The 26,538-nt window shown below is 39.9% G+C and overlaps 2 protein-coding genes across 4 annotated transcripts in view; both read left to right on the top strand.

The window, feature by feature from the left end:
* Positions 1-10,560, top strand: part of TMEFF1 (transmembrane protein with EGF like and two follistatin like domains 1) — a 112,086-nt gene extending 101,526 nt beyond the window's left edge. For 2 of the 3 annotated variants that reach the window (XM_048289426.1, XM_048289425.1), the window contains exons 8-10: positions 3,358-3,481; positions 7,505-7,663; positions 9,334-10,560. In XM_048289426.1, the coding sequence (XP_048145383.1) occupies positions 3,358-3,481; positions 7,505-7,663; positions 9,334-9,418 (368 nt within the window). In that variant the 3' untranslated portion in view covers positions 9,419-10,560. The remainder of the gene's footprint in view (positions 1-3,357; positions 3,482-7,504; positions 7,664-9,333) is intronic. The other variant, XM_048289427.1, reaches the window with a different exon arrangement.
* Positions 10,561-10,657: 97 nt separating this feature from the next.
* On the top strand, positions 10,658-25,854 carry CAVIN4 (caveolae associated protein 4). Its single transcript, XM_048289428.1, has 2 exons — positions 10,658-11,487; positions 23,758-25,854. The coding sequence occupies exons 1-2, from the start codon at positions 11,077-11,079 to the stop codon at positions 24,415-24,417; spliced, it is 1,071 nt and encodes a 356-aa protein (XP_048145385.1). The 5' UTR covers positions 10,658-11,076; the 3' UTR covers positions 24,418-25,854.
* The last annotated feature ends 684 nt before the right edge of the window (positions 25,855-26,538 follow it).

The following is a 26,538-nucleotide window of genomic DNA, read 5'->3' on the forward strand; positions in this document are numbered from 1 at the left end:
TGGGCTCTCCTGTTTGTTTCAAGCTTCTCCTTATTATAGGAAGGATTGAAGGGAAACACTGTCTCTGTGTCACCGAATTTTTTTAGCATTGTCCCCAGGGCTTCTGAAATCTCATTTGATTGACCTCAGACTTTTTGTTGCTACATCATCATTAGTAGCCACGTGAAAGAGCAGGAGTGGGTAGTAGTCTGAAGGTTGCAATAACCTCTTCAGTCTTGTAGGGACATCTCTAATTCAGGTCCCAGGGAGGAAGAAAACTTCCCTGAAAAGAGAATCCAGTCTGCAAATGGGTGCTTCTATTCCGCACAGGAAGGAATCACAAATGAACCTAACTCACTGTTCTTTCTCCTCAGTGCTGGTCTTGATGCAGGTTTTGTTGCAAGGGGTTTGTACCTTCTCTGTTAGCTCTGGTCTTAAGTTTTTCTGTCATTATACTTGTTTTGCACTCCTATGGCTTCTCTGAGTAAAGCCATCCCACCATGGCTTTCAACATTCCTTGTGTTCCTCTTGAAAAGTCATTCAGTGCCGAAAATCTTCATATATTTTTCTCTTTTCACAAATTCTCTTATTTTCACTGCATATGATGTACCAGTTGGAGTGATTTAATGTCAATTTTCACTTACATTATGAAGGTATAAAAGGCACCAAATGCAATATACATCTTATTATGTAAGGTAATGAAACACCACTTTCAGTTCCCATTCCAAAGAGGTAACAGCCTTTTATTCATTGCATGTAAACTACCCTTGAAGTCTAGTTAGTGGAAAAAACCATTGTATATAATTATTATTATTGATGAGTATGGCTCGTGCGGTCTCACATTCAGCAAATGATGTGCATTAAGGGAGTATGCTTCATGAAAAAAAGTTGTTTTGAAAATTTTTAATGCAGTGCTCAGGAGTCTTTTGATAGTGAAAGCCTGAAGTGAACTTCTGTGAATTGCTTTTTTTCTTCCAGGTTAAGAGAACAGTCCACACTCCCTCCTGTTTGCTTTTGCTTTCAGTTCCTGTGAGTTACTCTTGTTAAACCCTGTTCTCTGAATGGATATCTTTTAGTCTCTAGAACCATGAGGGTCTCCTCCTGCAGTGCAGATGGCTACCTAAAGTTACATCAGAAAAGTCTCTCTTACCAGATTCAGCTGGCTTGGTGGTTTTCTTTTACCATGAGCATCAGGGTTTCAGTTTTTATGCATGACTCTTCCTCCTGGTGAAGTATTTGAACTCCTATATCCAGTCACTCTTTCAAGGCTCCTACACCAGTTAGATATTTCACTTTGGAGATCTGAAGCAGTCTAGCAGGTCTTTGATTAAAAATGCATTCCTGTCAATAGGGGGTAAATGTCTGTTTTACACTAGGAATCATCTCCTGCATTTAACATCTTGTTGCTTAATATAAATTTTGCCTCTGACCTGTGTGTGGCTGTCTGGCCACTTTTCAGGGGATGCCCCTTTCAGTTTTCCACTGGGCCTCACATTCTGTGTCAGTACATGTATTAAAACCAGATACAGTGCAGCTCTCTAAACATACTAATATAATTGCCTGTAGGTCATTACAAGCCTTTGACTGGGACCTGATATGACAGTAATTAAATTCTTGGAGAAGGAGGGAGACAATAGTTTTGGGATGAGACATCCCCACCTTTCTCCTCTTAGACATGTTGTGACATAGTCTATTCCATCAGTTCAGTGGTGGACACATTATCAGTATTAATCAACGTTCTTCTCTTGTATCAATATTTCTTTGTTTTCAAAACATAGTCTGAATCAAGAGATTTCCTTATATCTAAAAGCTCTAATAGATGGTTGGGCTTTTTTTCCCCAGAACCTAATTAAAACACATTCCAGACATTTTCAGGAAAAACCTAAAACAGCAGCATATCTCTTTTTTTGTCTGGTATAAATACATTCACTTTCTTGCTGGTGTTATTCCAAATATCTGCAATTGTATAAGAGATTTCTTCTTCACACTCCCTTTTGCTTTCTAGTCTCTTATTTGTGAAGCTATAATCTATTGCCATGGAAATGAACACAATTCCAGAATTACGCTCACATCTTAAGATCCCTGCTCTTCAGAGAAGTTCATTGTGAAATACCAACTTCTGTGTTGAGGGCTATTTTACCAAAAAAATTTTGGGGGAAAAATGGTTGAAAATGAGCACAGCTTTGGATAATTTTGGTAACATGACAGAAGCATGAAAGATGTTGGGTCAGGAGGGACTGCCTTCCTGGGCTGACACAGACAGCAACTAAGTGCCCACCAGTCGCTTGCTCCATCCCAGCTTCCCCCAGGGAGATGGAGGAGAGAATCAAGAAAGCACATGTGAGAAAAACTCATTGGTCAAGCTTAAGGCACTTTAAGAAGCAAAGGGGGGTAAAAAAGAGAAGAAAACCAAGTGTTGCAAAATCTGTTACTTGCAGCAGACTGATGACCAGCCAGTTGCTGAGCAACTGCCACCTTGGAAATACCAAAACTGTTGTTTTTATTGCTGAGCATGATTTCATAAGGTATGAGATATCCCATATTGGTCAGTTTGGGTCAGCTGTCCTGGCTGTGTCCCCTCCCAGGCTCTTGCCCACTCCCAGTCTTCTTTCTTGCTGAGGGGAGAAGCAGAGTGAGGAGCAGAGGAAGTCTTGATGCTGTGCAAGCTCCTGTCAGCAACAGCCAAAACAATGGTGTGTTACCAGTACTATTTCAGCCAGAAATCTTCACAGCACTCCATCAGCTGCTGTGAAGGAGGTTAACTCCATCCCGGCCAAAACCAGCACACTTCCCAAAGGAATGGGTATTTTAAACACATTTCGATATTTTTTGAGTTCTCTCTCCATAAAATATTTCTCTGAGGAAGACTGCTATTGAAGTGTGTTTGATTTCAGCTTTAACCACCAGTGGTACCAATCAGATCTGGGCTGTATCAAGCAGTTTTCTACCCAGTAATCATAAAATGTGGTTCAGCGTTTTTCGAATCCTTTTTGGAGGGTTTTTTCCATCTGTTTACACATGGGAGAGAGCTCTCTGTATCTATGTATTATCTATGTATTAGCTCCTTGCCCCAGTGCCACTGACAAAGCTTCTGCTGATCTTCCTGCTTTGGTTTGTTTCTGTCATGAACACTTTTCTCCTTTTTGAGAAACCTGATATAAAAAGCATATCTAGATGTCTCTGAGGATCATTTTCCAGTGCAGTACATTCTAGCAAATCTCTGTAGGTGCCTCTGAAACTTCACCATTAAGCCTCTGCTTTATCATTCTCTATTCCTTTATTTACTGCAATTTTTTAAGGATATACTATTCTTGGTTGAGAGTTTTTAATTAACATCATAGAGCCATGTATAATTGTTTATGTCTATTTCTTTTCAAGACGCCAGTGATCAAAGAGAAGACATTTACATCGGAAACCACATACCTTGTTCAGAAAGCTTCAATGGTTACTGTATACATGGAAAATGTGAATTCATTTATTCCACTCAGAAGGCTTCCTGCCGGTAAGTCCTTCATGTCTCCAAAACGTGATTGAAATCACTGTAAAGTTTAATCAAAATGCTCTCTAGACATAATGACAGGGTGTAGCACTATGTGATACCTAAGCAGTGGCACAGGAGTTGTATCCCTGTGCTGTGGGCAGCACCCAGCTGCTCCAGTCCAGAGGGAGAGTGTTCAGAGGAGGGGCTTGGTCAGTCAGGGAGTTCAGAACCTGAATCCCTCTGAGGAGTGTATCCTCAGTGTTGTCCTCTTATTTTCAGCTGCTAAATCATATCCAGAGCTAAAAAAACAAACAGAAACAGAAAAAAGGCCTTTGCCTTGCCTGTATCCCTGTTCTTTCCCCGTTGACCTCTCAGCCTGTTATTACACTATCTGTACATTTTATTCTTCCTGTCGTAAACTCTCTCTAGAGAATCAATATCTTATTTTTAACACTTATTGCCCTTTTTCACAGTAATAGGCATCATCTAGAGAATATAAATTGCAAAATATTCTTTAGCCCACACCGTTTGTCTACAGTGTAAACTAGCAATTCAGTACACTGAGTATTAAGCCCCTCAGTGTTTCCCAGGATATATGAATATTCCTTAGCTCCCAGATATTTTTTTCCTTTAGATTTCACCAATCAAATTCTGTATCTTTGTTTTCCTCCAAAAATTATTTTTATTTAAATGATTATTATTACTATTATTTAAATATATAAAAGTTGTTTATAGAAAAAGGCCACTTTGCAGTAAGATGCAGTGCCCTACTTACTAGGAGGTTTATCCTGAGCTTTTATCTTGCAAGTTTGTACTTTCAGATTAATGTGGCTGAAGCTGCTATAACTCTTTGCTTTCCTTAGCTTTTGAAACTTCAGCTGTAAATCCATTGGATACTTTCATATTTTCTCACCTGATTCTTATTGATTGATGATATTTAGGTGTTTTTTGCACTGCCAAGATTTAAGGGTTTCCAGACAGGTCAGAGAGCAGGCAGCCCAAAAGGCAGAGCCAGTACGGTTGTCAACTTATAAAATGTTGATGTTTGCCCATCATCTTGATGGGCATTAGGCAACACTATCTGATTACAGTATTCTTTTTGATCTAGAACTGTATTTAACACAATTTATAGTGTATTTGTCCTCAAAATATTTAAAGTAACAAGGAAATGTTTTTCACAAATGTTTTTCAAGTCTGACTTAACTAATTTTTATTTTCTCAGATTTTTTTTCTGGGAGGTGCTAATCTTATAGAAATTTATAATTTATGATTCAGAGTAAATTCAATCTTTTAAAATATTTATTATGACACTAATAATGACTGACAGGCAATGTTTTGATGAACTTAATTAATGTACCATCCCTTTAAATTCTATTTTATGGTTAGATTTACTGTTACTACCTTTAACTATGTATTTATACAGTCTGAATAGTAGCTCAGCACTGAGCCTAGCACAACAAACCTCACGTGGTTCCAGCCAAGAATTTGTGACTGTCAGTTCTTAACCCTGAGTATCAGATCTCCTTTGGATTTTTCTTGGCTATTAAAATACTGATGGTCTCATGCTTTATGCATGTTTCTTACTGAAGCAGAGTTATTAAGGAAACAAATAGTTTATAACAGACATCAATCTGCCGTAGTAATCATGTGCCTCTATCAGAGAAAAAAAATTCTCTCTTTCTCCAGAAAGGAAAATATAATGATGAATGCTAAGGGCCAATTGTTATTTTCAAATGCTTTCGGTTCTCATACACATCTAGCATACACATTGTTTAATTTGGTCCTCATTTCCTGGCAGCAACGTATGTGAGGCGTTGGATGACCTATAAAACTGCAGCAAATACTTGTGCAGAGCAAATTCTGAGTTTTACCTTCACTAGGGGCAGTGAATCTCCTTGCTTATTGTACAGCAGCCCTCCAGGACTGCCAGCAGGCAGGTGGGAGGAAGGTTTTGTAGCAGTCAGTTGCACAGAATTGAGTTTAGCAGCCTTTGCACAGATGGGATCAGGTCTGTCTCCTGCTGCCCCCCTTGTGCAGTGCAGCTTTGCCCTGTCCTTATGGCAGGCTGCGTCAAGGACACACAGTCCAGCCCTTTAAAAAGAAATCTACACTTCTTTATGCTAAATCAATTAATTGACTAATCAGCTTATTTTGATAAATCCTTGCTGACCTCTATTGATCTTGCTATCATACTAATGCTATATTATCTTGTTATGCATTAATGCAGCAGAATGCTTTAAAATCTGTTCTACTCGTTTAAGGCAGTAAACTAGTGCCTACTACTTCATCCTGCATGATGTAATTCCTAATACAAGCACTTCTTCTCCTGAATCTGCATTCAGTACTTCTCAGAAATAATTTCTTGTCATTTCAGTGTTTCTGAGGAAACATCTTTGAATTCCTTGTGCCTCCTCTGCCTTGTTTTGCCTTCTCTGCATTAAAGCAGCTCTCACATTGATAATACTTCAACTTCTACTTTCTTTAATGAAACAGAAGGCAAAGTAACAGTAAGATTTAAGTCCTCTTGACTAGTAAGGCCTCTTCCTTTTTGTGTCTTGCATGATTACCAGCATGTTCACTCTCCTCATTCTTCTTGTATGCTTATACAAAGTTCTCTTTATTCCTTTCCTGGCTACCACTGGGCACACTTACAGCACATGGAGGGCTTTTTTAACAAGTCTTACCAGAATTTCGTTCATGCCTGAACCAAAACTCCTTACACGGCAGCTCATGGCTGGAGAAAGTAGAATCACAAGATTATGAACATGTAAACCCCCAACTATTATCCCTGCATGCAGAGAGGGATTAGGAGTTGCATTAGCAGTTGTAGAAAGGTCTTTGGTGTAATTATTTTGCTGCTCCAAACAGAATTGATTCCTACCCTAGCACAAAGCTTTTAAATGGATGAGTCTGATTTTGAGTTGCATTCAGGCTTGTCAGATCCAGTTTACAAAAGGATTGTTGCTCAGCCTGTGTGTGAGTACTTCTTCTCCAGCTTTCTGCTGTAGAGCTGGAGGCCAATTATACGATTCAGTTGTCCAGAGTGATGCATTTGCGTCAGTCGATTCTAAAGGACAAGGAACTTGCTCAGGGTTGTAAGTGGTGGCCTTTGATTCTGCAGACTTCATCTCAGTGTCTTGGGTGGCACTTGCCTTCTCTTGTGCCTCAGCCTCTTTTGCCTTGAGACATGAATTGTTTCAGAGCATGTTTGCACTGGCACATCTCTCATCGCCTGAACACGTCACTGCTCAGGAACAGCCTCTGCTGAGTTTCTCATTGAGCTAACTGCTGCTTTGCTCAGGCAAGTTACCATTTAGAGATCTGCTTCTCTTCTGCTTCCAGCTATTTCTCCCCCACCCCATGCAAATTATTTTGGATTCTTTCTTGAACTCTCACTTGAACAGCTGTGGGCCACTGGGTTTTCTAAGCTGACCTCCATCAAATTCTGGCTCAGCCACAAGGCAAGAGGGGGTTTGGTGCTGGTGTTGTCCAGCAGATTTTGCAAGATTCCACTTCTCTAGGTTGCAGCTTGTAAAGGGATCTTCCTTTTTCAAGGTGGATTTTCAACCCACATTTCAAGCTTCTCCTTCCTCTTTTTCACTTCTGTCCCGTATTGACGATGGAGCTGAATGAGTTGTGCTCGCTCTGTGTTTCATGAGCATGGTTCTTGTGTTTCATTTAGCCTTTTCTTCTTGTCTTCAAAGTGTCTACTTGTTTCACCCAGTTGACACTCTTCCTAAATATTGTACCAATATAATAATGACCCACGTATTTATTTTGACAAATCAGGGCCTTCCCCACACTGGTGTGTTTTCAGAGGGCCACTAGTAACCTTATCCAGAAAAAGCAGAGCATATCTACTTGTTCTGTCTCTTTTCTTGCCACACAGATCCAAACCATTCCCTACCCCAAGTGTTACCACAGCTGCACCTTCTCACCAGCTCTTTCTCAGCTGGAGTCACCTTGGATTTCTCATTTCAACTGCAAAATGACTGGGTTGCTGTCAAATTACAGAGTCCATGAAATATTCCTTTTCTTTTTCAGGTGTGAATCAGGATATACTGGACAGCACTGTGAAAAGACAGACTTTAGTATTCTTTATGTTGTCCCAAGTAGACAAAAGCTTACGCATGTCCTTATTGCAGCAATAATTGGAGCTGTACAGATTGCCATTATAGTTGCAATTGTCATGTGCATAACAAGGTAGGTAAAGACAAAAAGTGAAAAATTATACATTGTATGGATATACTTTTTCTGTATTTAATTATATGACGCCCAGTATTTTATTTGCTTAATACCCACATGAAAACTACCTAATGACCGAAGCAGGATGATTATGTAACATCTTATCTGCCCCTTTGTTTCTTTGGTCACAAAAGACAGATTTGTTTAAATTCAGAAACCACCAGTAACCACTCAATCTCCAGACCAAATACACAGCTGAACAGATCAGCCTTGAAACAAATCCAAGAGGTCATCTACTGTGTTAGACCTTCACTGGACTTACTGAAACATTGCTGATAACTTATGGAAGCTATGCTCCCCAGCTACCACCCACTGAAACCAGAGAGGTTGATGTCATAGGTTCCCTGATGTACCACTGTAAACGGTGTTACACAGAGAAAAAAGTACCTTTCACACCATATACACTTTCTGAAAATTAGTGTGCAATTTAGTCCCGTTATTAGACACTCACTATAAGAACCTATTTTATGAAACTTAAAGATGCACAAGCACAGAGTTTAGGTTTCTGGGTTCTGTCATCTCTCACCCTGTGTAAAAACTGAGATGAGAGCCATGGGTTCTTTTTGATGACAAGGCATTCAGTTCTAGGACTTGAACCAAACAAGCACTGAGGTCTCTGAGATAGATTAAGGATGACTTAGTTACCTTATAGGAGCATGAAGCATTTAAGTCTTACACTTGGGCATCAGTGACACAGTTTGACATTTCTTCCTCAAGTTGTCCTTCACTTTTTCAGCTCCACTTACACTGGGCCATAAAACTTTCTGCTACTGCATTAGTGCACAGCTTCCCAAACTCAGTGATGTAGAGGGACACTCCGTGAATGAACAGTACAGGCCTTTTTCCTTGTATCCCTTGTAAAGTTCAACCTAACCGACACTAGCTCGTGTAAAGCACCACCTGTACATGTGCAAGAGTTACTTAGCTCATGCAACTGATGCCATCCCCTTTTTCACACTGCATCCTGCTGGCCAAAGCAGTGGTGTGGAAGACTATGTTTCAGCTCCTCTTTCAGCTTCTCTATGACCATTCACCAACTCTCAGTCTCTCACGTCTTGTTGCATCCCAGCAGGACTGCTCCATCATGCATTGCCTGGCTAAGTGCCATTCTGTTCAGGATTGCTGGCTTTTGTGAATCCTTTTAGTTGTGTGTCTGGCCCCAAGAAAAGGATCACCAGAGTCACCCCACAGAGAGACCTGGGTAGGCTCTGTCTCATGGGCTGCTGTGAGCAGCAAGGCACCTGGAGGTCCAGCACTTCAAAAGTCTGATTGATCCAGTCTCGCCATCCACTGGGTTTTAAATATGAAATATGTATAAAGTAAAGCTAATGCAATCATTCCTCATGGAATGTGTTTGCTGGATCAAGGCTGAAGGATGAAACCTTGCTGGTTTCAGTCTCAAGGTCAAGCAGGGCTCCCTTTTAAATGATCTGGGGCCCTACAGCCATTCCCAGGTGACAGTCCAGTACTAAATAGCAGGACTGTCCCATTGGTCAGCACAGATCATAGACTTCTTGCTGTTGTTAAGTACAGAAAATTAAGTCAATGTGTTATTGCTAGGCTTAATTATTTGTGGCATATATAAAATCAGCCCTCCTTTTCTATTTGTCTCTCTTTTTTTTTAACAGAAAATGCCCCAAAAACAATAGAGGACGTCGGCAGAAGCAAAACCTAGGCCATTTTACTTCAGATACATCATCCAGAATGGTTTAACTTAGTGCTTTTTATACCTACATTGACCATGTGATGTACATTTTTATTATATCTTTTTTTAAAGAATGGAAATATTTATTTCAGAGGCCTTATTTTTGAACATTTTTAGTGTAACAATGTTGGTCTGTATTCTGAAAGCATCAGCTCTAACAGCTATGGACTGTTTTAGTATCTTTACTTTTATGTTTTTGAATACAGTAGTTCATTTTCTGTATCTGTATCACATGGTTATATAATAGACTTGTGCTTTATCCATGGAATGTAATATTTTTGGAAACACAGATTTATTTCAACAATGTTGTAGACTTAAAAAAGCCCCAACAAACCAACAAAATAAGTCCACATTACCTAACAAACAAGGCATGAACTAAAGGTAAAAATGTTTACAGCTTACTTTTCTTATGAGGAAATAGAAAACACTGTGTTTAAATACCGTAGATATTTAAATGTTTTTGGAAGTTAGTAACTGATTTTCTAGACACTGCCTATCGCATGAACTGTGAAGCTGTGTGCTGTGTGTAGTTGTAACATATTTATAAAATATGTGGGCTGGGTCTAAGCACTGCCATCTACATAAATAATTCCAACAATTTATTTTTAAAGAGGAAAATTATAAATTTCATAATTTGGGAAGTTACCTGGTAGAACAGATGGCACAGGTCCAAAAAAGTAGGTCTTAGTAGATTTAGGTATTGTAAAAAAATTGGTGTTGAATAATTGAACACAAATAATTGGAATAAAGCCTACTTTATCACTGTTAAAACTGTTTTAATACTTCTTAAACTTTTTTAAAGGAAATACATGTTTTAACACCTACAATACAGATTGTATAGTGTTTGTGATTAAAATTTAAAAAAAAATAAAAGTGAATGAATTACTAGTGCTCTTGTATAGAGTATTTTCAAGAGCTAAAGAAGTCCATCCAAATTAGTCTGCTGGTCATAGTTATATTAATAGACTGTTAGTTGTCGTTTGAAAGATCCCAAGATAAAGTGTGAATAGGATGTGTTCAGCTGTTTTAACATGTAGTGTAGGCTTTCAGAATTTTGCATGTAGGATTTAATAATTTGTTCAATAAAAAAAAAAATGCTTTCAACATTTTGAACTGGAAAAGCATGTCACAATACAACATTTTCACTATATTGTCTCTGGTTTAGTGTGTTTATTTGTTACCCCACGGGGTAATTGCAGCAAGTTGAAGACCTGAAGTTGTTTTGGTGGAAAAAAAACAACGGTTCATTTTCCTGACTGCTTTTTGAATTCCCTCAGAGGAAAGCACTCCAGTAACATGAAAACAAAAGTAGATCTTTAAAAATATGCAAGTTTGCTTTCCTGCTTAATTAGCAAGTTACTTAACTTTCCTGGATTAACACTAATAACTTCATCACTACAGAAGCATGACCCTTTAAACGTATGTTCCTTTCCAGATATTGCTTCCTAATTTTAGGGGTTTCATGTTGCTGAAAGTATCTGAACAATCATGTGTGGATATTTTGTAGTCAGAAGTATTTGACCAAGCTCCAGGAGCGGCGTTTCACGCCCTACTTTGAGCATCGCCGGAGCCAGCTGTCGCCCTGGCTCCCTGCAACAGCGCCAGAATCATTCTGGCAGGATCACCGAAACTTCGCCTCCCTCCAACCTGGCTGAAGGCAGGCAAAATGGATCGCCGTGAACTCACCTCGGAGGCTGAAAAACCACACCAAAATCGTCTCTCCAGCGCCACTGAGGAGGAAGAAGAGCAAGATGCAGCTTACACGATTGTGACAGTCCTGGACAAAGTCGCCAACATTGTTGACAGCGTGCAGGCAAGCCAGAAAAGGATAGAGGAGAAGCATAGGGAGATGGAAAATGCCATCAAGACCATACAGATTGACATTTTAAAGCTTGCCCAGGCTCATGGCAATACAGGCTTCATGGTGAACAAGTTACTGGAGAAAACCCGCAAAGTCAGCTCCACCATGAAGGAGGTGCGGGCGCGCGTGGAGAGGCAGAACACCAGCGTGCAGAAGGTGAAAGCAAAACAAGAGGAGATGCTGAGAAAAAACAAATTCCGGGTCGTGATCTATCAGGTAACCATGAACCTAATTTCTTGTGGTACTGTCTCTTTGCCACCTCCATGGTGATTTCTGGTAGGTGCTGGTTAATGAAGCAAAAGGTGCGGTTTGTCCGACATAGGAGTTATTTTGTGCTTTCTTTGACGTTGATCTGTGCTCCCCAGTGCCTTTCAGCATGAACCTACTGGCAGCAGCACACAAGGGTCTATTATTAGCGTGGGTAGGTTTCTGAGCCAGTCGTGTAAGATTAACTGCAGATCAGCAAGGACTATTTGCTGCCTGTCTGAAAGGTAATATGAGGCAGGCCCTGTGAATCTTGTCATACAAACCATGCCTGACATTCATCTCTGTTATTTTTTTCACCGTATTAGGTAGAAGTGCAAATATCGAAAGTGTTTTCAGGCTCCCTGAAACACAGACTTTCTTCTAACACTAATTTCAAAGCATGGCTTGTTTAACTGGCATCATTGCCCAGGCTTTCATACTGCTGACAAATTGGGACTTTTTTCATTGTCTCAGTGTATAGCAGTATATGTACAAACTAAAGCTCAGACCCACAAACCCTTCATGACAGCAATACTACCTTGCATGCTCTACCTTGGAAATGGTTTAACATAGCACTGTTCTTTCAATCACAGTGGGCAAGGAAATCTTATAGTTTCTTTCACTGACCTTATTCTAAGATGTTCATTGTACTTAAAAAAATTTGTGTTTGAAAAGAAGTTTCATGAAACAGCATGGTCTCGCTTGCATCCATACAAACAGTGCAGACAGTTCTGGGGTCTTGTCAATGAGTGCTGTGAAACACATTTGTCTAATGGTCTGATCCTGCCTTTGCTGGAACTTCCCAGCTTCCCAGGTCAGCAGAAAGTAAGAGTGTTTGATCTTTTGCCAGAAGCATAGTTGCTCCTTTTTTACCAGCAAGTCGCCAAAGCTTCTTTCAAATGGGTTGTATTCCTCATTAGGCGTTCTTGAAAATAACACCCCTCATGAGTAACACAATGCACTTCCCATCACTCAGCTTTACACCCTACTCTTGCATCTGTTTGTACATAAATAACTTCATTTGCAATGAATGGAGCCGTGTGTTTCACTGAGCTTATTCACCACCGTGTACCGCTGACAAATTCTTCTCCATAACCTAGCTTTCTTAAATAGTTCATTTTCTACTACTGGGGAAAAAATAGCTGAAAAAAGGAGAAAAAGCTGAAGGTAGGGAATATTACCTCTTTAGTGTTCTGTTAGTACCATATAGAGCCAAATTGTGCCTCCCAGATTTTCTGACTGGATTACTTACTATAGTTGTTCGGTAAAAAGTACAGGCTCAATCTGTCCTATTATTACCATTATTGCAAGCTGCATCATCATCCTGGAATAGAATACAGGCACTTTCACTTTTTGGTTGCAAATAATTTTCCAGCTAAAGGTAATAAATCTCTGTGACTCCTGTGGTTAATGGCATAATGTCATTTCATTGATGGGCCTTTACCATAATGACTGCAGCAGAATCAATGCTTTGAAAATATTTGTTCTTAAAACAGTATTCATTATATGATGCAATTTTTTCTACTGGCAAGACTTGAGCTGTTGTTTATTTAAAAATACAGTAACATATGGTCAAAATGGATTTACACACAGGTGTAAAGAACAGCCTTTGGAATTTTAGGCATTTCATACAAAAGGTGGCTCTCACAATGTATACTTTCTCTAAGAAACACCTTCAGTAGGTGTTTATGATCTCTCTGCTGGTTTTGCTGGACAAGAATGACCTGCACCCTATTCTGTATGTTTAATTCTTAGGTGGTACTTTTCAGGAAGGGAAACAGCATTTTTTGTTGTCTTTCTGGCTTCCTCTTCCTACAGTGGTTTAGAACTGTCAGTGAGAATATGAATGACTCCCTCCTTAACTTCCATCCCTTTTGTAATGTAGGTTGAACAACCTTTTCCCACTTGCCCAGAGGAGAGGCAGGTATGTGGATCCCTCTAGGATCCGCCATTTAACACTTTCTGGAGAGGGATAACTGCAGTGCTGCACAAAACCTGGAACACACTCGGTAGGCAAGAGTGCACTGTAACTTCAAGGCACAGGTACACTTATGAGAGTCTCTTTCACACAAGTGCAGTGATTTTCACACCGCTGATTTACACCACAGGCACACTGCTGCAGTGCCAAGACCTGAATGACTGGAGCTTGGCTAGGATGAGAAGGAGTCTGGGAACCAAGGTGCTCCCTGCGCTATACGTTACAAATGGATATAACCAATTTGTTTACTCTGTGGTTGTGATTGATGGCTCTTCTGTAGTGAGGTTTTCTTCTGATGAGGTGTTTGGGACATTGTGATGGGGCCAATGACCCGTGGGTTGCTGCCATGGAATCCGTACATGGGTGAGTACATGTGAGTTTTAGTTTTAACTTTTGCCGGAACATCAGCATATGAGGAGAAACAAAACACCAATTAAATACTAAAGGTTTTCTTTCAAGTGGATAGCTTTGATCTTATCACTGATGGAGGGAGTAGGCAGGTTGAAAAGGATCATTGGCTGAAGGAGATGGTCCCAAGACACCTCAGCAATGATGAAAAGGGTTGATGATATCCTCACATTAAAAAGAGACAAAGTGATCATTCTTAAGCAGAATGATTACGGAATTGAGAGCATTCGTTTTTAGAAGGCCTTGTGGTGGAGGAAAAGATTTGGTAGCAGGCAGCTCTCCTCCCTAGGCTGACTGCATGATTAAAAATGCCAGGTTACTTCAGACTTTCTAGTGAGGTCTTTGACCCTGGAATGCTATGTGCCCTGAGACTATAGCAGGGAATAAAAAGGATGTTGTAGATTGTACAGGTCACTGCTCATTTCTGTTCAGATTAGTCTGAATAACCAGCTGTAAGAGCTATCATTTCTCTGAAGTCAAAGAACATTTAACAGTTTAAATCATTCTGACTAAATTATTCTGAAATTAAAGGGGTTTTTTGTTTTCACCCTGAAAGAACTTGTTTCATTTGCTTTTCTGCATGTTCTGCAGGTCCCTCTTTAAATGGGACTGTACAGGTACCAGAAAGTCCATGTTACTGGCCTTTTTTCTATTATTACTACATAAGCACTATAAATGAATAACAACTTTCTATGAAGGGACACGTGGATTTGTTTCACTCACTGCTGTCTGACATTTAAAACTAGTGGACATGTCATAAACCAAGTAAGGTTATGGCTTGACTGGCCTACACTATCAGGTTACAACTGATTTTTTTCCCTGTGGTTGCTCCACTGCACACACGGGCAGAGGCTCACACAAGCAGCCTTGCGTATGCCACTGATAATATGCATAAATAAGTTAAAATATACGTATCTTCTCCTGCCCACTGTGGTTATAATGACTAGGACACTAAGAATGGTGAGATCAAGATGGGAACAATAGTCTGGAAACCTGAGGTCAAAGCACTTTCATGTGAAGTGGCAGTAGAAATCAGGGCGTCAGGAGCTCAGGAGATTGCCATTAATTTGGTACCATTTGGGTATAAGAATGGCAAGCTCAAAAATTGCCCTGCAGAACAAAATCTTTAGTAGCATGGAGTTAAATAGCTCACCCAGAGCAGATTGTGCTAGGTGGCTCATATTTGATCATTTTTCTGCTTTGCAGAAACATGGGAGGTCTTATCCTTTCTCATATTTATGTGCCTGGTATCTTACCTCATAACAGATAATCTGGAAAAACAACAGGTGTCAGTGCATTGTGTTGAAATGTGAAACGAAGCTTGCAATGGGTTTCTGAAAGTGTGTTCCTAAGGCCGTCTTTGTCAACTGTGTAATATTTTCATTAAAAATCTTGCTACAGAAAAGGTGTGATAATAGTAAAATGTGCTCAAAATTAGAAGCTGTCAGTTCATAGAAAGAAATATAGACAAGAAACCAAATTACTTTTACAGCTGGAATAATGCTAATTTGAGTGTACATGGTGCTAATTCCTGTAGTTTTAGCTCTGATCTGAAACTATAAATGGATGTCTCCAGTCCTGGAGACAAAAGGGTCTGGACAAAACTGCCTTCTAGAACTCATGGGAAGAGAAGAAACTTAAATTCCTATTGAAGTGGAGCGTGAAAACTTAATGGGAAAAAAATGGTGCAAATTGTCTGACTACCTCTGACAGCAGAATACTGGCCTCAAGAGACCAGCGACACTGGGCCTTTGTTGGAGTCTTGTGGCAGAAACCTTATAAATATTTTTACAGCTGGGACAGGTAATTGCCTTTGCTGAGAATACAGAGAATAAAATAAACCCAAGGATTGTGTCAGAGAGTGTCGCAAGAGCCCTTTGTTTGCAGTGTTGAGCCCAGTGCTCCAGTTCAAAGTGCAGAGCTGGCCCCGTGCTGTGCAGCAGCCACTCATGAAGAGGCTGTCAACCAGATAAAAAAACCTGCGTTTTTAGTGATATGTTTGCAAGGAATGAGGAGAAAGGAAAATTTAAAAATAATAATAATAAACCCAGATGTTGGGCTATTTCTGTGTTCCTAAAATAAAATAGCTTGCATATTTCACAGGACTGTGTTCATACCAGATTATAAACTTGACTCAACACCATTTGGTCTGGTGCCCCCAGACCTGTTCCTTGGGGATGATCCTCACAGGGGACAGGCTGTCCTCAGAGCTGCCATTGATTTTTCTCGACCTATTAGTACTGAGTGGTGGAAACAGCTGATCTTAGTTTACATTTGCACTGGATGCAGCTGTCCAGGGCTTCCCTTGTGGTTGCCCTGCATGTCAGCGGAGGAGCGCAGTTACAACATGAGCCTCCTGTGTTGTGTCCCTTCTCCGTGGTCATAGAGGCTGCTTGGAACTGTCACCAGGAACTGTGGCTGGCTGCTGTGGGCACGTATGTGTCTTAGAATGGAATCATGGAATCACTTAGACTGCAAAAGATCCCTTGAGATCATCAAGTCCAGCTGTTCGGCAGTACCCTTCATTCCTGAGGCACTGATTTGGGAATGGACTTGACTGGGGACATGTGGTTGGGATTCATATTCTCAGCACTACCGAAGATAGCAAAACCTTGCAATTATTCCTTTAGCACAGGAGTAAAGTTGATCAAAACAGCACAGGAACAGAGATAAGGAATATGTGAAGTCACAAACAGGAAGTTTAGGATCTGGGACAGGACTCATCTTGCCAGGCATTAGACATCAGTAACACAAATGTTTTTACATTCGGCTTGTATACTCCTTTCAAGGAAGCAGAGAGAAGTGTGTGGAACCTGATTCCCCCAACCTGTTGTAGACATCTGCTTCTGGATACAGTTTCTACATTGTAAGTATCTGTTCTCCCCATGTAGTTAAAAGATTGACCAGAAATGAGTTCATATGGAGACACATTTGCTAGGGCAGACAAGTTCAGCAGCTCCTGATAACTGGCTTTCACTTGTACTTGAGAACTCTTCCCTGGTCTAGCTGACTTGTAGGAGTAGTCACCATGTGATGAATGAATGAATCAAAACATTACCAAATGTATTTTTTTTTTGCCTTGTGATGCTTTTTCTCCTTCACTTACAATGGGCTTCCAGAAAAATTGGAAATGAGAGATTTCACCAGTTTGATTGCAAGCCTGAGAAGTGACCTGCAGAGCTATTCCCTGGTCTAGTTCCATAAAACAATAGCAAAGCAGAGAAAGTGTGAAGCTTTTGTTTTCCCCCGAAGCTGCAGTCATCCTTTTTATGCAGCATGTGGTAGCCTGGAGCCAAGGGCTTATCCACTGATGTGGTGTAACTGGGAAGTGGTTGCTCATTGACTGCTGCAAGCTACAGACAACGATAATGGGAGAATGAGCCGAGTTCCTTTGTAGTCATTGTATGCTGGTGGTTGGATTAATGAATTTCTGTCAGAGTTTAAATAAAAGGGATGTGATGTCTTTTCTCAGGAAAGAGAAATGAGGGGAGTTGACTGTTCTGACCAGGCTGGTTTTCTGTTGTGTAAAAATAGTTCTAAATGCAAGCAACAGCACTTGGCTGTAAAGTCTTATATGCTGAAGTGTTTATTCTCTGTCTACTTTACTTGATAAAATTTCTTAGGTGGCCTTTTAAAATAATCCTATTTCACTCTCATCTGAGCAGCTTTTTGGCCTGCTGGCAGAGAGTCTGAAATGACATATTTGCAGAAGAAATGAAGGGATCACTTGAGATTTATAAAGCTTCACTTTTAACTGTTAGAATATGAGTAAAAGTACTGAATGATTTGTAATTGGTTATTCATCAGTGGTTTCATATTGATTTAGAGCACAATTTCAAGGAGATGTTTTGCTGGTTTACCTTGGCTACCAGTCTGAATAACAAATCATTCATTCAACATGCAAATTTCTATGATTTCTTTAAAACATTGTGGCAATGCAGTTTCCTGCTCATAAGCTGCCCATCATTTGCATCACCAGTTGTCATAGACACAGCAGTTGTGCCAGAGCAGGCGCTGAGTAGCCTTTGACCATTTTGCTGCTTTGTGCTCTGCTTCAGAATTGTCCGGTGATCACCAGCCAGACCCATCTGTGCTTATGTTAATTGTCACCTGCACTTTCCCTGTCACACATCCCAAGGCTGAAAGATAATTTGCTGTGACCTTTTCCATGTGCAACACAATGACTCCAAGTTATGGAGTTTCATCAGTCTCTCCTCCCTACTTATGCTGGGAGCAGTTTCTTTAGGACCATTTTGAGTCTTGATTTTATATATATACAATATACAATTTCATAGATATATATGTTATTTTAGATATATAAAAAATTAATTAATTGGTCATTCTGGTTTTCTGGTTTCTTTTATTTAAAAAAGCTTTGTTCTGCTAAAGTGTTGATTGAAATTAGGTAATAGCTGAGAGCTGATAACTGTTGCCATTATTAAAGCTGTTTACAGTTACATTTTCAAGCTATTTGGAAAGAGAGCACAAAACCAGTTTATAGCGTTTCTAGCAAATATTTACATGTAATAGAGTGTATTACCTTTTCTTCTCTTTGCCAACTTTGGAAGCCAGTTTGAGTTTTGAAATACAAACCTAGAATACACGTGCCAAAAACCAGGGAAGGACAAGGGATGTAAAGCTCTTGAATTGGCTGCATTCATTAAACTGCCCTCATATTCAATTATTTTTTATTTTCAAATGGTATAATAAAATTATTACTGAAACTATTATTAAAAGTGTTGATGTACTTAAAGCCTAAGTATTGTTTTACAGTGACATTATGTCGCCGTATCACTTAGCAAATCAAGTGAGCTCTAAACGAAAAACACACATTTTCTTAAGGAAAATAAAAGTATTGCTGCTATTAATTATTGATCCCATCTGTACTCCCAAAGAGTGGAAATTTAGCTAATTAGTTTGTGAGGGAATCTTTTCAACAACCCTTTTTCCTTTTCCCAGCCTCACAGTCCTTGCTGAAGGCATGATGTTCTTCCAGCAGCCCCCTTTGGCTCCTTAGTGCAGCAGTAAGTGAAGGCTGCTTTTAGAGCCAACCTGATCTTTACCAGGACACCATGGCTGCAAAATACCTGAGACATTGCTAAACAATTTGCTCTGCCATTTCCCCCTTTCTCCTCCCAGAGAGGAGGAGAGCCTGACTGTGCAGGCAGGGTTATCAAGCAGGCACTTTCTGAAACAGCCTCTTTTCCCCTGCGGATTTCAATTATCTGAGCATTGCCACCTTGAGAATCTCATACTGTTGATGAGAGGCACTGCCACATTTAAGATTATTTACCTACTGGTTTTAAGGTTTCAGTGAGGTGGAGAAGTCAGCACCTTTCCCTTTGCATGGTTAAGGAGCAGGTGCATTAGCCTTCTCTCATAAATGCTTTACTATATCCTATGGGGAAAAACATTCTACTGCTTTGATCCTTTCCTTGTGGTCACAAGATGCCAGCAGTGCCTGCAAACTGGTCACTGTTCCCTCCCATGGGTGCTGAGCAGCTAGAATTTTGGAAGCCAAGGGAAAGGTTGAAGAGCAGAAGGAGGGTTTGAAGGACACAGGCTATGTCCCCTTGAAAATTTTCTAATTGTGAATTAAACTGAAATGAGAGCAGAGGGTGAAAATGCCAGTGATGGAGTCAGACTTCATTGGGTTTCAATATTCTCTGCCCCTGGAGCCATCTGTTCCAATCAATGCCATGCAGGCCTTCTTCCTCAAAGCTGAGGGTCACTTACATGTTTACTTTGTATTCAGACAGGCCCTTAAGAACTCAAAATTCTTTGGCTAGGCATATTTGAGAGGTTAAATACTCAAAAAATAGGAAAAAAAATTTCAGGTTTTAGATGCTTTCTTAGCAAACTCACTGTGCCATGGGCTTCACCAGCCACTCCTGAACTGTGCACTTGCACTGTTACGGTGTCATACCTTTAAGTTTTGTCTGTTAAAGGTTTTTCTTAAGCAGTGGATCTAACTACCCTGCAACTACAACTGCGAAAGTCTCCAGGATTTTTCCTTATCATTCAACCAGTGCTTTCAGTCTCTCCTTTGCTACCACAAAACCTGAAGTCTTTTTCCTTTCAGGCTTCATTTCCTTTGACACCCATGCATTTCTCCAAAACACTTCCAGTTTCAACACAACATCTAATCTGATTCCTTTCTCCCCTCTCTCCTCCTACACCCATTCACAACACACAAGCCCTCTTCTTAGCACCCTTGTCCCCTTACAAGATTCAGATCTACATGCAAGGTACCTGAGCCATGGCATGTTTGCTCAGAACAGATGTCAGCTTGGGGGAACAGGTAGAATGACTCAAAACAGAGCCAGCTTCACAGAAGAGCACTTATTTCTTTGTGTCAGAACCTAGATCCATTCCCAAATTGGTGAAAAATGTCCAAATGTTTCTGCATTAGTGGAGGGGCCATGTAAGTGTGAGAAGGTGGGAGATGCATAATATAAGCATGTGTGTTACATTTCTTGTACAAACCAAGACAACTTCCAAATCAACCACTTACATGACAGATTTACCAACTTTTTTCTTGGAAGAGAAGGAAAAATATTTTTCTGTTTGAAAGGTCTGTTTCCATTGTGTTGAGAGGTGGATACCTTTTCAGGAGACTATGGCCAATGAGCAATTATGGCCAACAAACACACCAGGACCAGTGTGAGCACCCTCTGCAGGTGCTCCTTCTAGGAGGAGTGATGAAAGGGAAAAGGAATGCTCAGCTTCCATAGATTTGCGTTTGGATTCTGGCCTGTGCATGTCTTTGGTCTTTGCCAGTAGACAAGACAAGCAGAGTACATGTCCTATGTATTAATCAATAGACAGCCCATATGACTGCATGCCTCTTTCCTCAAGAAATCATGTTGAAAATAATTGATTGCTTGGTATAATCTTTCACTGTGAAGTAATCTCCTGTCCTCATTTTAGATCCTCCCTTACCTCCCATGAGGTGGTGGTGGTGGTAGGTACAAGTTCTTCGTAGCAAAATGCTTAAGCAGAATTTTAACAAAAAGCTTGCAAGCAGCAGCATCGATGGCTCAACTCCCTTCTCATCCTTCCTGAACATTGGACTGCCCAGTCCTGCTATTCCCAGTCCCATCTGCTTTCTAGAAAAAGGAGAAAGCTCTCACCCAGTTTAGGGCTTTGTTCTGTGCTGCTGAAATCAGTAGGTGTTTGGTCTTTGGTTTTAGTGAGCCTATAAAGGAGCTGGTAGCTATATGCTTTGACTCCATCTGTTTCCCACCTGGTACTAAAGCATCTTCTTCCTGCCTTAGGAAGGATGAGCTCCTCTCTTCTCTCTGCCCCACAGATATCTAGTGATAAGAAGAAATGAGTTAGGAGCAGGAGAGAGAAAGGAAGCAGATGAAAAAGCTCACCTACAGAGACTAAATCACCGTATTTTTATTCTGAAACCTTCCTAACATGCTAGACAGGTGCACTAATACTTTCCACTTCGGTAACATCCAGAAATCGTGAGAGGAGATAGAAACTCACACTAATGTTTTGCCTTGCTACATTTGATTCTGCAAGATGTGTGCAGACACCAAGGAAAAGAAGAAAATAAAAGATCTGGCAAAGTTTATGCTGCGAGTCTGTAGGAGAATGAAAATATTTCTCAGGATCTGCAGCTCTAGTTCCTGTGTCTCATCTACAAGATCTTCATTTCACATGTTCTTGTCCATAACTTTTAATTCTAATGTGTGTATGAAAGCTAAAGTGCTCTCTTCTTCAGCTAACAGACTAAAGGCAAATACATAAAGTTAAATAAATAAAAATCTAGCAGTTGACAAAAAGCACAGACCAATTCTTCTTCCTAAGGAAGACAACTTAAATATTGCAGAGAAAACAGTCTCTCTGCCTTCCCTCCTTTTAAAAAGTAATCTTCATATGAAAGGCATATTCATCTCCCCATATTGTATTCATTTCTGTAAGTACTGAAATGTTAGAATATTCGTTCTGGAAATATTTTTGTTACCATTTCAGTTGAAGGAGTGGGGTGTAATTTAAAAACTTTGAGGAATTATTATCCAGCTGTGTTTTAGTTAATTTTCAGGAAAAAAAAAAAAGAGATTATGTTTATATGTAGAAGTCTTTATATAATTAATGTTAATTTGCACATGTTAATGAAGATGGTTATTAGCAAAACATTGTAGTTTTGTTCCTGCTGGTTTTGATAGATGAGCTGAATAACATTCTGCTGTAATCAATGTAACACAATTTGTCCCTATTTTTTCTAAGCATTAACCACTATTTTACTAGAGGGTTTTTATAGAAGCCAAGGCACGATGAGAGACCCTTAAGTGGGCTTTATCTGTCAAATAGCTCAGTGTATGTTATTTTATGTATTTCTAGCACTCAGTAAAATAACATGACTCACTACTAATGAGTCACTGTGAAAAATGACAGACATCTTTTTGGCTGGAAACAAGTTCACAGCAAAATTTCATGGGTTCATAGCCTCAATATTTTCTACATGAGGATGGTAATACTGAGGTAGAGTCCTGACACTGTCAGGCCTCAGAAATCACCTGAAGTGGTTAGTACTAATGGGAAACAGTTTAGAGAGTGTAATACAGCTGCTGTACCTGTTTGCACCCCAAAGGGCTGCTCCTCCTGGGAGAATAGCACACGCACGTGCATGGAAAAACCTGGGGGGGAAGAAGGAGGTGGCATTGTCCACCTCATACACCTCCTACAAGTTACAATTTTTCTACTCTGCATACACTGCACTTCTAGGTAGAAGTAACTCACTAACACTGAGCCACAAATTCGTACTGTCCATGCAGATCAGGGAAACAACTTTTTTAGGAGATTCTCCCTGTTCAGATAAATCCTTCATCACCGTAAGCTTTTGTCCCTTTTTTTTTTTTTTTTGGATGTCCTTAACCACTAGCTGATTCTAGGCAAATTTTTTGTTTACTGTGGACAGTTTTTGGAAGTCTTCCATGTCTTTGAGCTTTGAGCCTCTAGCAATTTTTCTTTGGAGAGGCTGCATGAATTCCTAGGGCTAAGGTGTCTAGGATAGTCACCACTTCCAAGCATGCAGCTGACACACATTAGATGTGTGATCTAAATATATAATTCTGCATTCCCAAACAGGCCACCAAACTCACCACAGGAGACAAAGGTGCTTGCTCAGGAATATCATACATTTCCAAATGGAACAAATCAAGTTTACCTCAGCGATGGTACAGGTGCTGAGTGAATTGAATGTTACTGGGTTTACCAAAAACCATCTCCCTGCTTTACTGACTTTGTCCCCTTGTGCAGACAGCACATCTAAGTTGATATGTTGGGGTTCATCCCCTTCTGGGCAGCAATGGAAAGTGTTTGCTAAGTTCCAAATAGTCAAAAATGCACAACTGTCTTGGTAATAGTAGTAGACTGAAGCTACTCATATCATTGAGGCATTTGCTTGGACAGTGTAGAGCTGACACCAGCCCAAGAGCCTCTTTTGTCCACAGGGTGTGTGCTTTTATCAGCGAGAAATAATGGATCTAGGTCCAATCCAGAGGAGCAGATAAGCTCCCAAAAAAAAAAGACCTAGACAAGTCTGCTCTGAAAACCATTAGAGGCCAGTACCCATAGGACTATTGCATTAATTAATTTCAGGTAGAGGCACAGTGAAAAGAAATCTTTAATCCTGCATATAATATCTTTACAGAACTTGGCAAAGGTTTCTTTTGCCATTTGTGTTATGCACAGATCGAGTACGATGGTACAAGCCTACCTTACTTTGTTACAGTATTATATTTCCACTAATTAATTGCAAGCCAACCAGAAAAAAAAAAAAATTGAATCACCATCTTTTTGAAACACGCTGGAACATGACTCTCTGCTTTCATTCACAGGAGGAAACCGAGTGTCCTTCATCTCTCTCTGTTATCAAAGAGATGACAGCAGGTGAAACTATAGAGGATGATTTCTTCCCACCTGATGATCTGTCTTCTGATGAAGAATATTATATCGAAGAAAGCAAAGCAACCAAGTTCAAGAAATCAGGCATGAGGCGCATTGATGACATCAAAAAGGCATTTTCAAGGGAAAATATCCAAAAGACAAGACAAAATTTTGGCAAGAAGGTAAACAGGCTTCAAACTAGGATAGTGACCCCTGAGAGGAGAGAGAGAATCAGGCAGTCAGGAGAGAGACTGAAACAATCTGGGGTAAGAATCAAGAAAACCATTTCACAAGCTGCTCCGACAAAGGAGACATTCAAGATCCATAAAAAAAATAAAGAACGAACAGGAGCCGAAGGTCAGGAGGGGATCCCGGAAGCCAGCGTACACATCACCTCTGAGCTCCCATCAGCAGAGCCCTTCACCGAAGAAATCTCTTACACAGAAGTGATCACTAAGGTAAAGAAAGACAAGAACAGTGCAACAAAAGCTGCTTCCCAGTCAACTGAAATAGGGGTGACTATCCCAGAAGTCGTCTTTAAGCAGGAAAGAAAAGAAGGAGGAGGAGGTGATGATGACGTCCCTTTGCTAGACTTAAAGCAATCAGCATAAGGAGTCAATGAGCAAACACACCATACTGTCCTCACTGAGCAAGAGGGAACACAGTATGTACTCACTCAGCTTTAGAAAAATGTGTGAATTTGTGTTATATCACAAACCGTGTTGGTGTTGTTCTGCCATCCACACTGATGTCTGTAGTGTTTTCTTCCTGACAAAAGTCAAGCCATGCAAACTGAATGAAGGGGCTCCCCCTGTGTCTCTGTGTGTGCCGATAGCCATCGTTAACCCAAATGTCAAAGGGAGATAGGAATCTGCTGCATTTCCAAGATTGATCTAGCAGTCACTTTACAGCCTAATCACTCTCATTGTTTTATGTACAACAGTATAAATTTTTTTCCATTATCTTATACCAACTCATCTAATCAGAAAACAGTAACAAAGCTATTACTTCATATTAGCAAAAGGAAGAATTATGTAAAATGTAGTTTAGCTGTACAAATATTATCATTTAAGGGCCCTCACAGAAAAAGCAGGAAGAGCATATTCCTGTTTTACCCACAGTGTGAAAAAATGTGGCAGGAATTATAGGGCTTTGAGTAAATTGTGTTTTTTCTCAGTGGAAAAGAGAAGCTCCTGAAATGACTACAGGTTATTTCCAGACTTCTGGAACAGGAAGGTTCATTGTAAGTAAGCAGTGTGTTTTGTGCACTTATGGAGTAAGAATTAAAAAGAAGATACATTAAATATGGAACAGCAGGAAGAAAAGGGAAGAAGGTATCTTATTCATGTTTTGGAAAGATGAGATTGTGAGAAAGGCAATGATATGAAGCAGTAAAAGTGGAATAAGATGAATGTATGGGTTCTGGATAAATAGAGAGAAAAATTAGAATATTATGATTACGGTTTCCTTGAGAGCTTTTAGAAAACTGTTACTCTTTACAGAAGATCATAGTGTTTATGAGCATAACTGACCAGACAAGGGAATTGTTTTGTTTTCCACTCTCTGTGCTTTTTCCGAGCTTCACTGCAATTAAAATCTATTCTATAAAGTCACAGATGTACAGAGCCAATCCATAACCCAATTCTTTTTTTCTTATCATCATCATTATTGACCAGTCACAGCCTCAGGGATTATGAGACAGACACCCTTTGGACTATGGAATGCTGTTTATTTGCAACTCTCGGGAGCCAGTGCCCTGACATCAGATACGTTTGTAAACACGACTGCTACACTGACAGGGGGTGCAGGACTGTATTGCTCTCTTCATTCTTCAATGGAGTTGCCTTCAAAGCACTTATCTAAAGCAATGTTAGTCATTACTATGTGTGTGAAACTTGTACAATACTGCCAAAAGCTGTATGATTGTATTTAATATATGGGATTCATTTTAACAGAAGAGCATAACTTGGTTATCTCTATACATTGTTTGAGGACTTCCGGCTAATTGTTAATGTATCATTTAAATATAATTAGTTTGATTTCAAGTATTCTGCCTGCCAGTTCTTTCATTTAGTCTGGTGTACATCCCGCTTGAAGTGAAACAGCTTTAGCAATAGTAACTAGGGGAACACTGGTTGGGGAAGGTCAATGTTTTACTATATTAGTGACATTTCAAATCAAATTAATGTTGTCAGATTGGAAGCACTCCACTGAGTGGAAGGGCAGGATAGAGCAAGAGAAGGAGACAGAGAAAGGAACACATTTCTGTCAGCAGTAAATTGTTCATCTCCACTCTACTGTAATCACATGCTAAAAGGAAAGAAAGTGTTTTGCTTATAGGAGACACTGACGGTTTTGTTCGGTGTTTTTTGCTAGTGATAAGAAGCCTTTCTGGAACAAAGTGACTTTATGTTCTTCTTCAGTTCAGTATAAAACTGTGGCTATCTTCAGTGAAATACTGTATGATTTTTCTGGTTCTTCAGTAATATGGCCTGCATTCTGTTCTGCAAGATTTGGCGTTTTCCTAAACTGATAAACAGGGTTTAGTTATTGAAATGAAAACATTGATGTTCAAATAAGCTATTTCTTTGCATTTTTATACAGCAGAACACTAAGTGCTAGAACATCATTGCCTCTAGATTTTCTTCATATAGCATTTAATTTTCTCATTTTATTTGACAAAGAAAAGAAGTGATGCAGTTTCCATGGAGCTTATAATGTAGCACCAGATA

The sequence above is a fragment of the Corvus hawaiiensis genome, chromosome 30 (assembly GCF_020740725.1).
Source record: "Corvus hawaiiensis isolate bCorHaw1 chromosome 30, bCorHaw1.pri.cur, whole genome shotgun sequence".
Lineage (NCBI taxonomy): Eukaryota > Metazoa > Chordata > Aves > Passeriformes > Corvidae > Corvus > Corvus hawaiiensis.